The 21397-nt window shown below is 43.2% G+C and overlaps 1 protein-coding gene across 2 annotated transcripts in view; it reads left to right on the top strand.

The window, feature by feature from the left end:
• Positions 1-21397, top strand: part of gabrb1 (gamma-aminobutyric acid type A receptor subunit beta1) — a 128144-nt gene that overhangs the window by 84497 nt on the left and 22250 nt on the right. For both annotated transcript variants that reach the window (XM_008291373.1, XM_008291372.1), the window contains exons 3-4: positions 1393-1536; positions 14326-14478. In XM_008291373.1, coding sequence (XP_008289595.1) covers positions 1393-1536; positions 14326-14478 — 297 coding nt within the window. The remainder of the gene's footprint in view (positions 1-1392; positions 1537-14325; positions 14479-21397) is intronic.

Here is a 21397-nt window from a genome sequence, read left to right as displayed (position 1 = left end):
CAAAAACTTTTTATTGCTGATTCCGTACTGTCTTACCAAATCCTCAAATGGAATGAAGTTGTTTTCTTTTATGATATTTTCCAAGCATCTAACTCCTTTGTCATTCCATGTAGAAAAGTCCAGTACGTTTTTATTAATGAGGAAGTCAGGGTTGTTCCAGATGGGTGTGCATTATTACATTCAACCATAAGCTATGTGCTACAACCAAGATGTGGAAGCCAACATTTAGTAGAGGAAACAACCATCCAGATAGTTTCTAGCACGTGTATTTGACCCCACGGTGGGAAATCAGTACAGGGTCAGTTCACCATTCATTAGTGGATTTCAATCTCTTATTTTTTAAATACTTAACAATTCCACCTTTATTTGTGATGATAGCCTCAATCTTCCTCAGCATGGAGGACACAGCATTTTTGAAGAGATATTCTGCCATTCTTCAAAAACAATCTTTTCTAGCTGCTTTTTGCTGGATAGGTAGTGTTTTTCTACTTTTCCCTTTAAAATACCCAAAAAGTGGTCTGTTGTATTCATTAGCGCTGAAGAGCACAACAATTTTCGTTTTTTTTGGACACCTTTCATAGCAGTTGATGTTATACAATGTCAGACTGTCACACAGCTATCACAGAAACTTAGATTTTTAATGAAATGCCAAGTCCTACACACTTGCTCATCTTTTTTTCAGAGCTTATTTTTGCAAGTAACACTCTGTCTATGGCATAATTTTAGGAAGATGGCTAATAAGTGATACTATTGCTCATTCTATAGCTTCTGGTTACTGCTTAAAATGTACTTGGTGTGATTTGGTCATCGGTCTTCCTCTAACCTTTTCCATGTTTATGAAGTCTCACAGCCAGATTTTTTAATATCTGTCTCAATTTTTCTCCATGTGGAGTGATAATGCAGATATGCAGACTCATCCTATTTTCCAAAACTGAGAACACTCTGATGTTGACAGGTCATTTTATGACCATATACTCTAGGTCATGCGATGGCATTTGAACCTCCTTTGTTTCCGGTTTAATGCAATTAAAAACTTTGCCCAGCACTAAAATTTCTCCCTTTGAATGTCTTGACTTGGGCAAAAATTGTGATTTGCCCTGGCTTGTGCATAACATTTGTATGAGGTAGACAAAGCCTGTCTCATTCACAACAATGAAGTCTTCCACCTATATGTTTAAAATTACAATGGGTGCTTTACAGTACATTTTCTCAGGTCACCAGCCAAGTCAAATACCCTCCTGTTTTTCCAACTAAATGCAGCAGGTATTAAAGCATACTCAGCCTCCAAATTGTGATGACATTCTGCTGTCACCCACTGTGTTGTGCCTGGATTCAAATGTGCTTGTCTTTGTTTCCGATGAGGTTTAACTTCTGTCCCCCTGTCTCTCTCAGATGGATACACCACTGATGACATTGAGTTCTACTGGCAGGGAGGGAGCAACGGAGGCTCAGTCACTGGGGTGGAGAACATTGAACTGCCCCAATTCTCCATCATAGACTACCAAACTCTCTCCAAGAAAGCTGTTTTTGCCACAGGTAACAAGTTCATACAGTGACAGTTCAACTCTTTTGACTCATTAAAGAAAAAAGCATTTTCAAAGTTTTAATTCCATTAATACATTCCATTTGTAAAATGATACAATACTGTTTTAATTTACTAATTAATTGACTGATTCATTTAATTTTATGTATCTTTAACTTAATTTATATATGCTATTGATCCCACACATCCCAGGAAGCTAGAGGAACACAGGGTAAGCCACACTTGCGCACCCCTGGAGCAGATAGGTTCAGGACCTTGTTCAGGGACCCAGCAGTCGCAGTAACCAGTAGCCCAAAGCCTTGTCCTCTGAGCTATCACTACCCCCATTGCTTCTACTTGGATGTTTGTTTAATCTGGTTCATGAGTGATGAGAAAAGGGAAGGTTGGGATTATGTCCTTTGAGTTACCGGAAGGCTATCATACAATGTAACTGTTTTGGAAGAGTTTCACTGACAGATACTTAAGGCTTATTCATGCTTTCTGCATCTGCAAATTTCTGACCGAGTGAACTGTCCACACGAAGAGTGTGCCTACTGGGCATGTGCCAGGAAAACATGGTGGTTAAAACAAATGTTTGGTATAAGGAGAGAATGTGCAAAGAAAATCTTGGACATCCAAACCTTAAAAACACATTAACAGCGTTGTAATTTAAGTAGTGGCTGCAGGACTTTGAAGGAGCTTTGATTGTTAATACTTGCTGTTGATGGAGCCCAAACATAGCAGGAAGTTCTACTTTCTCCAAAAATCCTGCACTATGCTTACATATTGTGCTTGGTAGACCTCAGGAATAATCCCTGACAGTGCGACAATGTAGTCTGGAAGCAGCTCTCATTGCCTTGTGTGGTTTTTTCCATTTGACACAAGAGGAAATGGAAACAGCTGCGTAAAAGACTCGGGCGGCACCATTTTACTATGAACAGAGTTTGCAGGCCGCCTGTCAGCCTGTGCACATGAATGCGAAAAGCATGAATTGACCATTACAGGGTGATTTGAGATTATTTCAGCCTAAAAATGTATCTCTGTGGGTTTTCCTAATTTTGCATTCGGCATCTCTGAGAAGAGTTTTGGGAGATGAACAAGTGTATTCAGGAGGATTGCATGATACCCCCAGCAAAGCTTTAACAAGAGCCCTTCAATGCTGAAAAAAATTGAAAGAAAGAAAGACCTGACTAACAGTCATCAAGACAACAAAATACATGCTCTCATGGTGACATGGGGACATGCTCGATGGAGAAGATGGCGTGTTGTTTACAACATCTAATACAAATATTTATGTGTTGAAGCAATGAGAAAAATATAAATGTTCATATGTTTTGTAATAGAAATTTGGAAACTACATGGTTTGTCTTTTAGGACAGGCTTTCAGAGGCCTTAGAATGATACATCATGGGGGAGTTCATTGTTGGGCTTGACTGCTGTAATTTGTTCAGTTCGTATGTAGACATTCACTGACGGAAATGTCAGCTGACTCTGACTCAGGAACAGGTTCATAGACTCCGAAATGGTCTTTGTATCAGCTGACCGTGACGGTTTGGTTAGTTGACCGAGATGCACGCTTGAGAACAGAAGAGATGTTTGCCGTCTCACACTTGTGAATTGAAGAGGCATTGACTGGAAAAAGAACAGACTCAGGAACAAGTGAAATGTCAGCTGACTCAGTAACAGAACAGACATCATTTAGAAATAGTCTGTCCTTGGAATGATGTTGATTGATCGTGGTAAAGGACTGGGTTTAATGCCAATCAACAGGCTGGCCTGACCTTGACACTGATTACCCAAGGAACTGGTTCAGAAACAGAAAAGTCATCAAACAGTTCAGATTCAGGATATTTGGGAGCTGTGACATCAAGGCACAAGGAAGCAGTTAGGCACAGCATCAAGGGGAACCATGCCTCCCTCTGGAAGGCCTTCCAGAAGGCGGTTCCAGGGCAGGATCAGGCAGGGAACTGACTGGTTCAGTGCAAGCCAACTGAAACTGACGAGAACCTAGTAATCCAGAGGCTTGCAGACATGGAGACAGGCTGGTGAGTAGCTGACTCTGGAGCTGGCAAGCAGCCTGGGAACCATGATAATAGGTTCATACTTTCCAGTGGGGGCCCTCATGACTAGTCATGTTCCTCTGAATACTGGTCTATATTCAGGCATTAGCCAATACTTGAAAGCTACAGTCTACTCTAGCAAATAGAGCACAACTAACCTGTGCTTATAAACCAGCATTTCTGTTGGTTCCATGTTTTAGCTAGTTCATTCTGTTAGGGACCAATAAGGAAGCAGACACAAATGCAGACACAGCAGGAGATGAAATAACAAAATAAACTTTATTTAAAACTTGCCTAGCTGTTGAAACAAAATCAGGCAGGAGAAAAAAGAAAAGCAAAAAGTGCTTGGATATCCAAGAAAAAAACGATCAAAAGTCAAAGTGGTATTTAAAGAACAAAATCTCCAAATCCTAAAAATCCCCAAAAGATACAAAAACACAAACCTGATTAATATGGGGAGCACAAGGAGCAAATCAGGCAGGGAATACAGGCTAATGAACAAGAGATAAATGAACAGGATGAAGACACAGGTAACTCACAAGACACATGCAAAACTAATGATGGCAATCAAAAAAGAAGGAAAAGATACAAGAGATTCAAGAGGCTTATTGTAATGTGCACAGAAGTTAGGGAGTTAAACTGTACGATTGAATTCTTATTTTGCTAATCCTCCCTAACCAAATACAATGTATACAAGTGCATAAAAGCTGAAGGCAGACTTAAACTGACAGTAGCAGTGACCATGAAGTGCACTGTGCATCTATCTATTGCAGTGATAAATTGAAGAACAGTAGTATAAAGTGCATACTGCAACGAGGTAAACAGTTATACATTATGTAGAGTTTGGTGAAATTGTTCAGTTCAGTGTAATTGTATAAGAGAGTCATTTTCAAGGCTAATAGCCTATGGGTAAAAAGTGTTAATCAGCCCAGTCGGTCTGGATTTCAATTCAATTCAATTCAACTTTATTTGTATAGCGCATATTTACAACAACAAGTCATCTCATAGCGCTTCACAAAGGCAGAAACAGAAACACCCAACAATCCAAAACATCTGGATTCCCTATAAGCTTCAGCAGTCCGCAAGCAGTCCACAACAGTGGGAAGGAACCGAAAACCCCCACAGGGGAAAAAAAACCTCAGACAGAACCAGGCTCAGGGAGGGACGGCCATCTGCCTCGACCGGTTGGGTGGATGTAGGATGAATTATACAATTTAGTTTACAGTTAAACAAGTTATTAGAATTTATTGTCCTTTTGCAACAGGAGGCATCATGGTGGGGGGAGCAGGATACAGAAATTTTCACACCTCTGTAGTGCCTGTTTGATGGCAAGAGTGTGAAGAGGCTATGTTGGGGGTGTGATCTGTCGTTGATGATATTGTGGGCCCTCCTGGAGACCCTGGTCCCGTAGGTGTCCTGCAATGAGAGGAAGGCTTCACCAGAGATGAGCTGGGTTGTTTTAATCACTCGCTGGAGAGTAGGGCTGGGCGATATGGACCAAAAGTCATATCCTGATAAATTTAGACTGAATATCGATATACAATATATATCCCGATATTTTTTCCGCAAAGTATAAGCGAATGTACAGTCAAAGTCGAAGCCAACTATAACATGATACAAGTAGTTTTATTGAAACCAGCAATTTCAGTCAACAGCTACAAAATGAAATGAATAAATATCAAAACAATACAACGGGTTTCTTCACCTGGTTCATGAGTAAATAATCAGCTGTTCAAATAACAACAGAATGTAAACATAAATACTGTGTAACAAAGAGTACCGTTTTTGAAATCAAAGCCCTGTAAGGTGTTTTGTTCTTGTTGCTCTTAGTATTTATGCTATTTTTTAATGCTACTTCATATTTTTAAAAACAGTGTTTAGGCCTATGTGTCAACATTAGTTCCTAGTTACTTTGCAGTTTGCTCTTTCAATCCGAGGCGAGTTTGAACACGTTTTTAAAAAGAAGTGCAACATCGCTGCAGCTGCAAAGCAGAGGGAAATGGCTGCTCGGCTCAAAGTGTATGTTTAAATGCCGCCCTTTGCAATCGCAATAATATTACAGGGGAAAACTGGTTGAATGGTAGCTTATTAATTTATTTCATTTAGGTGCAATCCCACGGGGAAGAAGCGCACTGGGCAGCAGCTTAAGATGAAATATAAAAACACTGTTCAAGTCTGAGGTTGCAGCACAATGTCATTAACAGAATATGATTTAAAATTAATTGAACGGATCTCTACATCATTCACCTGCAGTCCTGTGGAGCTCCTCCTTGATGCTCTGACAGGTTTATGTCCAGGGAAAACGACGGAGATGGTAAAAGCCGTTTCAGAGCGAGGCACACTTCTCTGACCACCCTGCATACAGGTGCCTCACTCAGGTGCTTTGCATCTCCGACGTTGTACAAAAACACTTCCATTTGCAAAGAAACATAGCGCAACACACGATATCTGCTTGGTAATACTGCACATCCATCCATCCATCTTCTTCCGCTTTCTCCGGAGTCGGGTCGCAGAGGCAGCAGCCTTAGCAAAGCCGCCCAGACTTCCCGATCCGCACACACCTCACATGTCAGGACGGATCAGGTTGTTTATGTAGATAATGGCCTGCAGGGTTCTCGCCAGCATTATAACAGAGCAACGACCCCCGACGCTGCTGCCTGAAAAAATTACACTGCGACTTTGGCCGATACGTTATGGTATGTTTTGGAGGGTATGTAGCGGGAAAATATTTAAGAAGTGCTGACGCAGTTTCTGTACCGTGGTCTTCGCTGCTAATGCTGCTATTCACTAGCACTGAAGACACTAACGTCTTCGGTCGTTAAATGTTAGCTATGCGGAGCCCAGGTTAGCTTGCCGGGAGCAGGGATCACAGCGCAAATTTGACCCATACCGATATATGCAATATGGTCTAATTCCATATCACGTTTAAAATTATATCAATATATTTTTTATACCGGTGCATCGCCCAGCCCTACTGGAGAGCCTTCCTATCGTTAGCTGTACAGTTGCCGTACCACACAATGATGGAGCTGCTCAGGGCACTCTTGATTGTACTCCTGTAGAAGTTGCATCGAATTTTGGCTTGCATGCCAAACTTCAGTTGCTGGTCCTTCTTTGTGATGTGGTGTGTGTTGTGGGACCAGGTAAGATCCTCTCTGATGTGGACACTGAGGAACTTTAACGTTTTTACCCTCTCCACCTCAGTCTCACCTATGTACAGTGCCGTGAAAAAGTATTTGCCCCCTTCTCGATTTCTTTCTTTTCCTTTTTTTTTTTTTTTTTTAAATATTTCCCCCATTTAAATGTTTAAGACCATCAAAAAAATGTAAATATTTGACAAAGATAAAGTAAACACAAAATGCAGTTTTTAAAGGATGATTTAAAATTTTAAGGGAAAAAGCTATCCAAACCTGCCTGGCTCAGTGTGAAAGAGTAATAAATTATGAGTTAACTGTAGCTCGTCACATTTTTTAGAAAGCTGAGTTCAATTTCTCTGATCACACCCAAGCCCGATTACCTCCAGACCTGTTTTATCAAGCAATCACTTAAATAGAACCTGTCTGACAAAATGAAGTTAGCCAGAAGATCTCAAAAAGCTGCAACAAAAAAAAAGAAATTCAGGAACATGAGAAATACAGGAATTGTCATCTATCAGTCTGGAAAGGGTTACAAAGTTGTTTCTAAAGCTTTAGGTCTCCAGCGAACCATAGTGAGAGCCATTATCCACAAATGGAGAACACATGGAACAGTGGTGAACCTTCCCAGGTTAGTGTTCATGACTCAACAATAAGAAAGAGACTGGAAAAATAGTATCCATGGCAGAGTTCCACGGCCAAAACCACTGTTGACCAAAAAGAGCATTAAGGCTCGTCTTACTTTGGAAAAAAACATAGATAGATAGATAGATAGATAGATAGATAGATAGATAGATAGATAGATAGATAGATAGATAGATAGATAGAAATACTTTAGTAATCCCCAAGGGGACATTTTGTTGTTACTGCACAAAGACAAGTTACCACCACCATACATACAGATAAATAAGCAAAAATAATAACAAATGTAAAATGCAAAATGTACAGTAAGTGCAATACTGTAAAATAGAAGTAGAAAAGTCCTGTGTGGAATGTATGTAGTGCAAATAGTAAAAGAGTACAACAGAAGTGTGGAAAGGGCAGTTTTAAAGATGGAACCAGATGCTACAATGCAGAGAGGGCTGAGAGCTTTCTGCCAGCCAGGAGTAATGAGTTGAACAGGGTTAGTACTTGTGGTAGAAAATACTTCCTGTAGCTGTCCTTGTGGCAGCGGAGCTGGATCAGCTTGTTGGAGAAGCTACTCCACTGTCTGTCCAGCAGGGGATGAAGCTGGTGGTCACGGTTATCCAGGATGGACAACAGCTTATTTAAAGTCCTCCTTTCCACCACAGCTTCAAAACAGTCTGGTTTGTAGCCAATCACAGAGCCGCCTTTCCTGATCAGTCTGTTCTTATCACCAGCTCTGATGTTGCTCCCCCAGCAGACCAATGCAAAGTGCAGGGTGCTGGCCACAGCATACTGGTAGAAGACCTCCAAAATCCTGCTGCATACGTTCAAGGATCTCAGCTTCCTCAGAAAATAGAATCTGTTCATCCAGTTCTTGTACACAGAGTCAGTGTAGGTCCTCCAGCTCAGTCCGCTGTCGAGGTAGACACCCAGGTACTTGTCCGATGTCCTCACCAAGGATGCGCAGCAGCTGTGTAGCTGTCCTCTTCTTCCGGAAGTCGATCACCATCTCCCTGGTCTTGGCCACATTGAGATGCAGATGATTCCGACCGGACCACTCTACAAAATCACCCACCAGAGCCCTGTACTCCTCCTCCTGTCCATCTCTTCTACACCCTACAACTGCCGAATCATCAGAGAACTTCCGTAAGTGGCATGACCCGGAGTTGTACTGAAAGTCAAAGGTGTACAAGGTGAACAGAGAAGGCGAGAGCACAGTGCCCTGTGGAGCTCCTGTACCACTAACCACCACATCAGACAGCACGCTGCCCAAATGGACAAACTGCGGCCTGTCTGTCAGGTAATCAGTGATCCATGATGGTGGCGTGCCTACACTCGTCACCTGCAACTTTTCTCTCAGCAGAAATGGTTGGATGGTGTTGAATGCACTAGAGAAGTCAAAGAATGGGATTCACACAGTGCACCCAACACCATCCAAGTGAGAGAGAGCACAGTGCAGCAGGTAGATGACAGCATCATCCACACCGCTGGTAGTCGAACTGCAGAGAGTCCAGTGATGGTTTCAACCGCGGTCTCAAGTGGATCAAGACCAGCCTCTCCAGCACCTTCATAAAAGAGATGAGGGCAATGGATCGATAGTCATTCATGTGTGATCATAGGCGAAGAGAGGAGGGGCCACAGGGGCCATGGCCTCTGCTGGAATCTGATTGGGCCCCTCTCGGCCCCCCCGGTGAAATAACTGTCTTGTCATTGGGTAGTTTCTTTGAGGAGCGCTAGCTGGTTGTTACAACACATCTTTATGAGTGCGGGATGAACAGAGCATTGTGGCTGTGTTTGTGACGGGAGCGACTGGAAAATAAAACAAGCACACCTCTTCTCTTACTTCCACTTGGCACTTACGGACACTCTGAGACAGTGAGTGTCAAATTCAAACGTGCAGTAAATTGAACACAAACGAGTTGCTGATATGTTTTATCTTAACTCGTAGATTTACCCATTATCTTTAGTTCATAATTTACCATTTTGATGACAAAAAGTTGTTGTTTTTAGGTAGAGAAGCTGATGAAATGTGCCAACTAGATGGTAAATAGCCATCAAGGGGTTCCTGCATTCATGATTATGTGACATGAAATCTTGCTACGGTGTGTTTTTTTTTTTCTTTTCTTCTTCTTCTTTTTGAAACAAGGAAAATCTGCTAACGTTAAATGAAGACACTTTGCTCAGAGATGTTTTGGGAGCAGCCAGGGCATTCCCAATCCCAAGTCTGAGTTACAACTGAATGGTGTCATTTAGTTTCTGTTACAGTAGCAGCCAGGGCTGCCAGAAATATCAGAAAGAGACGCAGCCAGCATGGTTAGTTATCTTAACCCTATTCAGGACTTTCATGTTGACATTCGTAGAAGGTCTTTGTGGGTCCATTGGACCCAAAGAAAGAGTATGTGCAAAATAATTGTTGGTATTTACTGTAGACTTTTATACTATGTTAAATAAATTTTCTGATAAGTTGACATATTTTTGGCTCCAAATACATGACAAATGTTCCCTTTTTATATTTAAAAATAAAATCTTTAAAAATTAAAAAACAATACCTGTCACCTAAATCGACTGACCTGGGGTCCAAAAGACCCCAAAAGTCCTGAATAGAGTTAAGAAGAAGCCATGTGAGTGTCAGACCAGTGAACCCAGACAGGTTCAGGGGGACAGTTCTGAGGACAGGCATCAAAAGCAGGACCAGTCCAGCAGCTGTAGCCCATCATCAGCACCAGGTGAAACGCAGAGCAGGACAGACAGACATTCCTCAGAGCAAATTAAGAACAACCTTGTTAATACAAAAGAGGAGAGCATTGTGTTTATGTGTGTATTTACATGTATGTTTCATTTTAATTTACCGTGAGCCATCTGGCTGTTATTTTAACATTAGTCTGCACACTGTGAATCAGTTTGAATGTCATGAGTTGCTTTTGAAAGAAGCAACTGTTGTACGTTCCATATTGTACAAGTATGTTCTGACCAGAAACCTTTTCCAGATCATGCTTATTTTGTTAGATCTATTCAATTAGGTTAGGTCTATATTTAGTCATACAATGTGAGTACAAGTGAAGAACACCTCGAGAAATTGCTATAGACTACATCTATCAATAACGCAGTAATTGGATGCCCCCCAAAAATATAGCATTGGCCCCCTCCTAAAAATAAAACCAAGAATCACCACTGGGTGTGATGGAGATGACTTTTTAGAAACCAGGACCAGACAGGAGGTCTTCCAAGCCGTTGGTACCGTCTCCTGGTCCAGGCTCAGGTTGAAGAGGTGACACAGGATTGGAGACAGCTGGCTGGCACAGATCCTGAGGATCCTGGGGTTGATGCCATCAGGGCCCGCAGCCTTGCCAAGATGGAGTCTCTCAAGCTGTCTCTCACCTGGTCAGCAGTCACAGCCAGACGGGGGAGGGTCGTTTGTGATGGGGGGGTTGCATGGGGGGGAGCTCAGCAGGGGGGGTGTGAGGGGTGGAGGGGGGAAGTGTTAAGGGTAGTGAGGGTGAATGGAGACCAGTGTGTGAGGAGGGGGAGGCAGCAGGCTGTGAACTAAACCTGTTAAAGAAACAGCTCATTTGCCCTCTCCACAGTGCTAGTTGGTACTCCGTCCTTCACCTTGAACCTGGTGATTTCCTTTATACCAGCCCACATCTTCTTTGAGCTATTCTGCTGGAGCTTGGCATCTAGCTGTTTCCTGTAGTAGTCCCTGCACTCCCTCAGCTTCACCTTGAGTTCACGCTGCACCCTCTTCAACTCCTCTCTGTCCCTAGCTCTGAAAGCTTTCTTCTCCTTGTTAAGAAGTACTTTCAGGTCACTGGTAATCCAGGGCTTGTTGTTCGGGAAGCAGCGTACCGTCCAGGCCGGCAAGGTGTTGTGTTCACAGAATTTAATGTATTCTGTGATGCAGTCTGTCATGGTGTTGATGTCCTCCCCATGTGGTTCACAAAGCACATACCAGTCTGTAGACTCAAAGCAGTCCTGCAGTACGTCCTTCGCGTCCTGAGTCCACCTCCTCACTGTCCTTGTGCAAAAAGGCTGGCATTGAACAAGAGGGACATACTTTGGGGAACACAAGAGGAGGTTATGGTCAGCTTTGCCCAGTGGAGGCAGGGCAGTGACAGTGTATATGCATACCCTGGCATTTGCATACAGGATACATCTGAAGATCCCCAAGACTTTTGGGAGAATATTCTATGGACTGACGAGACCAAAGTTGAACTTTTTGGAAGGTGTGTGTCTCGCTACATCTGGTGTAAAAGTTGCAGCATTTCAGAAAAACAACATCATAGCAACAGTCAAACATGATGGTGGTAGTGTGACGGTCTGGGGCTGCTTTGCTGCTTCAGGAACTGGACGACTTGCTGTGATTGCTGGAACCATGAATTCTGCTCTTTACCAGAAAATCCTGAAGGAAAATGTTCGGCCATCAATTCGGGACCTCAAGCTAAAGCGCACTTGGGTTCTGCAGCAGGACAATGATCCAAAACACACCAGCAAGTCCACTTCTGAATGGCTTAATAAAAAACAAAATGAAGGTTTTGGAGTGGCCTAGTCAAAGTCTGGACTTGAATCCAATTGAAATGCTGTGGCATGACCTGAAAAAGGCCGTTCATGCTCGACAACCCTCCAGTGTTGCCAAATTGAAACAATTCTGCAAAGAAGAGTGGGCAAAAATATATCCACAGAAATGCCAAAGATTCATTGCCAGTTCTAGAAAATGTTTGATTTCAGTTGTTGCTGCTGAGGGTAGCCCAACCAGTTATCATGTTTAGGGGGTAATTACTTTTTCACACAGGGACAGGTAGCTTTGAATATTTTTTATTTTTTTTGCCTAATAAATAAAATCATCATTTAAAAACTGCATGTTATGTTTACTTGACTTATCTTTGTCTGATATTTACATTTGTTTGATGATCTTAAATATTAAAGGGGGAAATATGCAAAAAAAAAAAAACAATTTGAGAAGGGGCCAAATACTTTTTCACTGCACTGTATGTGCAGTGAAAAAGTGCGGCTCCGCCCTCTTCCTTTGATCAGCAATTATTTACGTGATCTTCTCTGCATTAAGGGAAAGATTGTTGTCTTGACACCAGGTCACCAGACCTGCCACCTCCCTGTACGCCGTCTCATTCCTCACAGTGATTATTCCCATCACTGTTGTGTCGTCAGCAAATTTGCTGATGTGGTTGCTGTTGTGTTGTGTGTGTTACTGGTGTTGCTCCAAGAGGCCACACATAAAGAAGATTTACAGCAGGGGGCTCAGCACACAGCCCTGGGGAGTTCCTGTGCTCATAGTTCTCATGCTCCAGGTGTGGCTGCCGAATCTGACTGACTGGAGTCTGTCAGTAAAAAGGGTCTGCACCCAGTTGCCGAGGGTGGGTGTCAGTGTGGGTGTCAGGTGTCTGAGGGTTCAGAGCTTGTTGCAGAGTTTGTGTGGAATGACTGTGTTGAACGCTGAGTTGTACTCAAGATACAGCATTCTGACATATGTGTCCTTGCCCTCAAAGTGCACCAGTGCCATGTGGATGGCAGTACAGACTGCATCGTCAGTGGACCGATTCTGGCGATACGCAAACTGCAGAGGGTCTAAGGTGTCTGGGATAGTCCTCTGGATGTGGGTCTTTACTATTTTTCGAAACATTTCAGCGCAATTGGAGTAAGTGCATCCAGCTGATAGTCAAGTCACAGTGCCTTTCTTTGGGAGGGCCACTTTGGTGGTGGACTTGAAGTAGGAAGGTACAGAGGCTTGTGATGCGATGTGATAAAAAAGGTGATTTTACACACACGTTAATGTGACGCTTCAACATATTGCCTGCTTAATAAATGTGTACTAGTGGGCCCCTGGGTGGTTACATGAAAGCTGTTTTACCTTAGAGGCACTGAACCAACATGGCAGCTCAGTTGTAAACTTTGGGTTTTATTATGTAAACTGTTCAGCAAACAGTATATCTGAAAACATTTGAGACAAGAAATAGGCTATGCAGTTGCTGAATCTGTCTTCATTTTAGTTCAACAACAGCTGGTTTAGCTGTTTTACGAAAGTTTCGCAAGGCATCGGACCTCCATTCCAAATTTGGAGTGGACACAGCCTTGAAGCAAACGTAGACCTCATTCAGCTCATCTGGTAGTGTATCACGGCTGGTTGTGACTGCCCTGCTCCTTTGTTGGTAGTCAGTGATGTGCTGCAGGCCTTGCCACATGTGCCGGGAGTCTCCGTTGGTGTAGTGTCCCTCCAGCTTTAGTCGGTACTGCCTCTTGGCCTCTTTGATGGATCTATGCAGATCAAAAACAGCCAAAGGGAAGAAGTACAAACACAAGTGACACATAAAGCAAAGGCAAAGTTCAAATTAAAACAGTCAGCTAACAGAACAGGTATATGGAAAGTACACATGTGCCGCTTCTCACTACGAAGTATGCCACATACAGACTAGTCTACCAGGTAGTACAGACTTAGCAATTACGTCTGAGAAGTAAAAATTCCTTAGGAAGGGGCAATGTATCATGGTCAATCTGCAGTTGCAACAGCATACTTGATGACATCACGATCTCAGCTGGTCTAGTGTGGTTATCTTCACTGCTGAGAACATGTTCAACAAAATGGAGTAAATGAAAGAAAAACTTCAAATATCTTGCAACTGAAGGAAATTTGCGTGAAGACATGGTCACATATTTCAGTCGGCTGATGTCAGTGGCAATTTTTGCAAAAAACCTATAGGAAGGTATTTATTTAAATTGGTGCAAATATTAATATTACACCCATTGACATTTTTGTCCAATAAGAGATTAAAATGTTGTGTTGCTCAGATATACTGCCTTTATCTCGTTATTCGAACCTAGCGGTTGACGTCTTTACACAGTCCAAACCCATCAGATCAAGCAGTAACTTAGCATTAATATAAAGATGACTTCCCATGCTTTGTTTGTTTGTTTGTTTGTTTGTTTGTCATGTCTAGCACACTTCAAGCACTTGGTACTTTGTCTTTCATAGGCTCTTATCCACGTCTCTCCCTGAGCTTCAAGCTGAAGAGGAACATTGGTTATTTCATCCTGCAAACCTATATGCCTTCCACCCTGATCACCATCCTTTCCTGGGTCTCCTTCTGGATAAACTATGATGCCTCGGCTGCCAGAGTGGCCTTAGGTTGGTGACTTTTTAATTCTTTACAGATTAGCAATTCATCTGATGACGTGATTTAAGTCATGCTTGTGCCATGGTCTGATATAACAATGTTTATATGTTCACTGGTCTATTCGATGGAATGCTATAGGTTTACATACACTGTATAAAAAGACACATAGCCTTTTATTTTTCACTGTCTGACATTAAATCAGAGGTAACTTTTCCTGTTTTAAGCCAGTTAGGATTACCAAGATTATTTCTACTTGCTAAATGCCAGAATAATGAGAGAGAGAGACATTTTTTTTGTTTTCTTTTATTACTTTCTTCAAAGTCAGAAGTTTACATACACTGATATTACTACGCTTTTAGACTATTTGGGAAAGCCCAGATGATGCTTTGGAAGCTTTTTTTTTTTAAGTTTTTTTTTGGCGTTTGTGCCTTTATTGATTGTGCAGTGAGAGAGAGACAGGAAAGTAGGGGAGAAGAATGGGGAGAGACATGTGAGAAAGGGCCATGAGCGGGATTCGAACTCATGACCTCCACATCGGGACTGTAGCCCTGTACATGAGACGCCAGCTCAACCAGGTGAGCTATAGCGGCGCGCTTTGGAAGCTTTTGATAGGATAATTGACAACATTTGAGTAAATTGGAGGCAAACCTGTGGATGTATTTTAAGGCACACCTCAAACACACTGCTTCCTTTTCTGACAACATGGGATAATCTAAAGAAATCAGCCAAGGTATCAAGAAGAGAATTGTGGACCTGCACAAGTCTGGTTCATCTTTGGGTATAATTTCCAGATGCCTGAAGGTTCCATGTTCATCTGTTCAATTATACGTAAGTACAAACACCATGGGAATGTCCAGCCATCATAGCACTCAGGAAGGAGACGGGTTCTGTGTCCCAGAGATGATGTGTTTTGGTGACAAATGTGTGTATCAACCCCAGAACAAAAGCAACGGACCTTGTGAAGATGCTGGCTGAAGCTGATAAGAGATTGTCATTATCCACAGTGAAACAAGTCCTGTACTGACATGGGCTGAAAGGCTACTCAGAGAGGAAGAAGACATTACTCCAAAAGAAACATAAAAAAGGCAGATTACAGTTTGCAAATGCACACAGGGACAAAGACCTTAATTTGTGGAGACATGTCCTGAGGTTGATGAAACTAAAACTGAACTGTTTGGCTTTCATGACCATTGTTAGATTTGGAGGAAAAGGGGGGAAGCTTGCAAGCCTGAGAACCCCATCCCAATTGTGAAGTACGGGGGTGGTAGCATCATGTTGTGGGGGTGTTTTGCTTGACATTAGCCAGGAAGTTAAAGCTTGGGCGCAGACGGGTCTTCAAAATGGACAATGACCCTAAACATACAGCAAAATTCGTTTACAAAGAAGCTTCAGGACAACAAAGTCAATGTTTTGGAGTGCCCATCACAAACAACTGATCTTAATCTTATATAAAATTTGTGTGCAGAGCTGAAAAGGCGTGTGGAGCAAGGTGGCCAACAAACTGACTCAGTTCCATCAGTTCTGTCAGGAGGAATCGGCCAAAATTCCAGCAAACTATTGAGAAAGCTTGTGGAAGGAAACCCAAAACGTTTAACCCAAGTCATATAGTTTAAAGGCAATGCTACCAAATACTAAGGAAATATATGTAAACTTCTGACTTGGAAGAAAGTAATAAAAAAATTCTGAGATCTAAATCCAGAATTCGGTTGCAAGGAACCCGAATTATTTTCTCCAGCCCATAACCCTCCCAGTCAACCAAAAACTGCAACCCTTGTCCTCTTCGCCTTATGTCCACCAGTTGTTTGACTCCAGGTTCTTATGATCTGTCCAGACGACAAATGGTTGCTCAGCCTCCTCCAACCAGTGACGCCATTCCTCCAATGCCGTCTTAACAGCCAGTAGCTCCCGGTTGCCCACATCATAGTTGCGTTCTGCAGGAGAGAGACGATGGGAAAAGAACGCACAGGGATGCAGTTTGTTATCAGCAGGTAAACGTTGTGACAGGACAGCCCCTACCCCAGTGTCGGAGGCGTCCACCTCCACCACAAACTGCAACTTAGGATCTGGCTGTATCAGGATTGGAGCCAACATGAACCAGTCTTTCAGTGACTGGAAAGCTTTGGCTGCTTCAGAAGTCGAGGTGAAGGGATGTAAGGCAGAGGTCAAGGCTGTAAGGGGGGCTGTTACCTTACTGTAGTCCCATATGAACCTTCTGTAGAAGTCAGCAAACCACAAGAACCATTGTAGCTGCTTGTGATTCTCCGGGATAGACCACTCCTTAAGGGCAACAAGCTTCTGTGGGTCCATACTTATTTCTCCTTGGGAGATGATATACCCAAAGAAAGACATGGTGGTGGCATGGAACTCACATTTCTCAGCCTTGACAAACAGACGGTTCTTCAGAAGCCGGCTGAGGACTTGGCAGACATGTTGATGGTCTTCTTCCTGGGTGGGGGAGTAGAAAAGGATGTCATCGAGGTAGATGAATACAAACCTGTTGATCAAGTCATGGAGAACGTTGCTGATTAAGCACTGGAAAACAGCTGGGGCATTGGTAAGACTGAAGAACATTACCAGGTATTCAAAGTGGCCCAGGGGGGTGTTAAAGGTGGTCTTCCATTCGTCACCTTTGCAGATTTGGATCAGGTGGTATGCATTTCTGAGGTCTAGCTTGGTAAAAACAGTGACTCCATGTAGCAAGGTGAAGGTAGAGTTAATCAACGGCAAAGGATAAGTATTCTTCACTAATATTATTCATACCGAAAATCGATGCAGAGCCAAAGAGTTCCATCCCTCTTGTCAATTAAGAAGAAACTGGTGCAGACAGGAGCGGAGGAGGGCTCAATGATCCTGACCTCCAATGAATCCTGATGTAATTCTCCATAACTGTGTGTTCAGGTCGGGATATATTGTACAGTCGAGTTCGGGGCATGGTGGAATCTGGGAGAAGATCAATCATGTGTGACGAAAGCAGGTAGAATGGCGCTGCTCTGTGGGCAACATGGATGGAGGCTCTTGCTGCACTTTATTTTGGTTGTTTTGTTCGCTTGTTCCTTTGTACAAGTTCATTGTTTGTTCGTCTACCACCAGTTGTGGACTCAATGTGCAATTTACCTGCCGCAGGGGGTTGTGCTGCTGTGTGCAGCATGTGTGAAGGACTGTATGTGGCATGTATGTAGGGAGGAACTGGGTGAAGTATTGCTGCTAATGATGCTAACACGTGCATTGAACTGTATGCTGGTGCTGCTTACACTGGCTTGGAACTGTGCACAGCATGAATGGGGATTGAGCTGGAGGAAGACAGTACTGCTAACGCTGGCATTGGTGTGGATAATACTATCCAGCCAGGTTGCCTGGTACTTAGCTGACGGGCCTACCAGCTCAGACCGGTTAGCTGTGACTGTGTCAGCACTCAGCTAAAACAGTTTGTCATCAGCTTCACTGTTATTCTCAGTTTGCTCACTCATACTCCAGGCAGTCATAAAACTACAGTGGATAAATTTGTTTACTGGTGTAACACCAACAAACTGCAGATAAACATTTTTTTTTTAAAACTGTTGAGATGCTGTCAGACCCCAAATCAGTTTGTGACCATCGTCCGATATCCAAATCATGATAGACAGGGGGAACGTTAGACACATCATAATTCTTAACTGGAGTGGCATCAGGGGCTCCATGATCAGACCTCACCCTTCTCCCAGTCAGTCTGAGGGTTATGAGACTTTAGCCAGGGTTAACCAAGAAATAACAAAGGGCTAGAATGATCAATGACGTGAAAACACATAGTCTCAGTATGGTTGCCAGCCAGAATGAGTTTAACAGGGACTGTCTTGAAGCATACTTGGGCCAGAGAGAGACCATTTAAGGCTCAGGTTTCGATGGAACCTTAAGAATCTGCAACTGCTCCACCAACTGGCTGTCCACAAAACTATCCTCTGCTCCGGAATCGATCAAGGCTGGGATGGAGAATGACTGGTTCTGACAACAGAGGGATGCAGCAATCTGGAGATGCTGCGAGGAGAAAACTGAGGTTCGACTCATCCATATCCCTCCGGCTACAGGTGAGCCGGTCCTTTTACTGGTCTAGTAGGGCAGTTAGCAATGTAGTGGCCAGCTTTCCCACAGTACAAACAGCAGTTGGCAGCTCTCCTCTGTTCACGTTTCTGTGGGATCCAATCTGTATTGGTTTGGGCCCTGGGTCCATGGGTTGAGCGATGACTGGACTGACAGGAACCGGAAGGACAGGTGAGTGGACAGGGAGGAATTGCAGCTGCCCGTTGGCCTTGCTCTCTCCGTTATTCGCGGAGTCTATTGTCCACATGGATAAGCCAAGGAAATGAGAGCGTCCAGGTTATTGGCTTCATCTCGGGTGGCAAGCTCATCCTTAATCACCTCGTTCAAGCCCTTGTAGAATATCCCTTGTAACACGGTGTCAGTCCATCCACTCTCCGTGGCAAGGTTGCGAAACTCCATGGAAAACTCTGCCACATTCCTGGTCTCTTGTTTCAGCGTGATGAGGTGATTCCCTGCTCCTCTGCCACGAACAGGATGGTCAAAAGCTTTCTTCATTTCATTTACAAAGTCAGCATATGATGCACACAAGCCAGGTTGCTTCTCCCACACAGCAGTCCTCTTGCTGGCCACCTAAGCAAGCTCACTAGTTAAGCCATCTTAGCTCTTTCAGAGTCAAATGAGGAAGGTTGCAAGTCAAAAAGTAATGAGACCTCAGTTAAGAATGTTTGACATGAACCTAAATCTCCAGCGTAACGTTCAGGAACCGGAACGAACGGTTCTTGAAAGGCTGGCTGAGAAACAGCAATAGCATCAGCAGCGTTAGCACTAGGTGAGGAAGCTACTACTGGTGGAAAAATTGAAAGGATAGTAATACATGTTGACAAAGCAGAAATCTTACAAGTTAACTGTGACACTTGACTTACCAGAGCGTTATTGCTATCAATGAGTGCACAGAGTAAATCATCGTGCCTACTGAGCATAGCTTCCTGGCAAGCCATGGCTTGCTGCATGGTAGGAATGGAAGAAGCCTGATCATAACTGGTTGTGTTGTTTGCTGAGTTCGTCATGGCCAGACCGTACTGTCACGGAACGGGCTCAAATTAAATTAAATTAAATTAAATTAAATTAAATTAAATTAACTTTATTTATAGAGCACTTTAGAACAGCCACAGCTGAAAGAAAGTGCTGTACATGGGAGGGTCATAAGAAACAACAAACTCATGCTGGGTTAAAAACCAGTCAATAAAAGTGGGTTTCAAGTAGGGATGGACTGATACCTCTTTTTGATTTCCGATACCGATACCGATACTTCAACTTTGAGTATCTGCCGATACCGATACCAATACCGATACCATCTCTCCTCCTAAACTTCTTTGAAAATACCTTATTTGCATGGATACATTTGTGTAGAGATGGCTTTATCAAAAGCGTCATACTATTAAAGCATAGACTTTGCTTTTCTAAGAAAGGAAAAAAATAGCCAAAAGCATATCTCAAAGTGAAACTGTAGCTGCTTTATTTGAGCTGCAATTAGACTACAGTGTGCACTCAGAGCCATTCAGATATTTAGAACAGATCGAAATGACACAGCAACATTAAGCTGCAATTTAAAGGTTAAATTACCAAAACTTGGTATTAAATAATAGTACCACTAATAGCCGCTCTCGGCTCTGCGCATGAGCAGTAGTAAATGAGGCCGGAAAGGTTGTGAACTGCTGCGGGATGGGATCCAATAGTAAGAGTCTGTCTGCAGAGCCGGAGAGCCACGTACAGGGCTGCTGATACAGGGCTGCACGTAGAGGGCTGGACTCGTCTTCTACGGCCGTATAAGTGCACGGCTTCTAGTTCGGGTGCGCAACGTAGTTTTAAAGGGTGATTTCACTCAAAATATACTTCCAATTTTTTAAAAAAATATTTAAGAAGAGTATTTTTAACCCCTTACCGCTCCCACGTCCCGCCGGCGGGACGGGACCACTTTCCAAAAACATTACAGCCAGATGTGCTCATGCTCCACAATTGCGTTTCCCGACAACATACACATCAGATGAAAGCTCAGAGTCTCCTCTTTCCGATGATATAAACCTTTTTGACCTGCAGCAACCACAGGGATAACACAAAGAGCTTTTTGTACAGAAAAGCAAAATGTTAAAATCCGAGTTTTCTTACTTTTGAAGGCTCTCTGCAGCTCAAACATCGCTCATTCCTCACCAGCTTGGTCTCATTCTGTCCGGACAGAACCAGTGAACATAATCCCGTAAAATAATTAAAATACGTAAAACGTATTAGATCCTCAAAGGCACAAATTCTGAAGTAATGTCTTCCCAGCTTGAGATCAGCTCCGGCTGTTTTATAAATTTCTTCGGGCAAAATCAGGCTGAATCTACTTTAGATCGCGCTGAAAGCACTACAGTCAGCTAGACGGACGTCTCAGCTTTTGATTGACACCTAGTTTGGCCAATAGGAGGGCTTTGGGGGTGACAGCCTGAAGGAGTGTCTCAGACAGTCAACCCGGTACACACAAGTTCCACCCTTGTAGATTCGACCACTCGGGTTGCAGACACTCTCTGAAGCTGTACACTTGTAGCCAATGAGCAGACGAACACGTGGATGTGTCGGAAGGCAGGATTGTGTGTGTGTGTGTGGCGGTATCGGATTGGCCAGTTACCACTGTGAAGAAAATCATCCGATACCGTAATTTCGTCCAGTATCGGCCTGATACCGATACCCAGTATCGGATCGGCGCATCTCTACTAAAAACACAGACAAAAGTGGAGCAACAGATGGCATGCCGCACACACTGGCACCATCTTGCTTTGGGAGACTCAATCATGGACACAGACACACTGAAAACATTCAGATATGAATGAAATGAAATGAAAAATACTTTATTTATCCCAGAAGGGAAATTCAATATTG

This window comes from Stegastes partitus, unplaced genomic scaffold (genome assembly GCF_000690725.1).
Source record: "Stegastes partitus isolate 25-593 unplaced genomic scaffold, Stegastes_partitus-1.0.2 Scaffold740, whole genome shotgun sequence".
NCBI lineage: Eukaryota > Metazoa > Chordata > Actinopteri > Pomacentridae > Stegastes > Stegastes partitus.
Note: the sequence above shows the minus strand (reverse complement) of the source record. Positions and strands in the feature narration are given on the sequence as shown.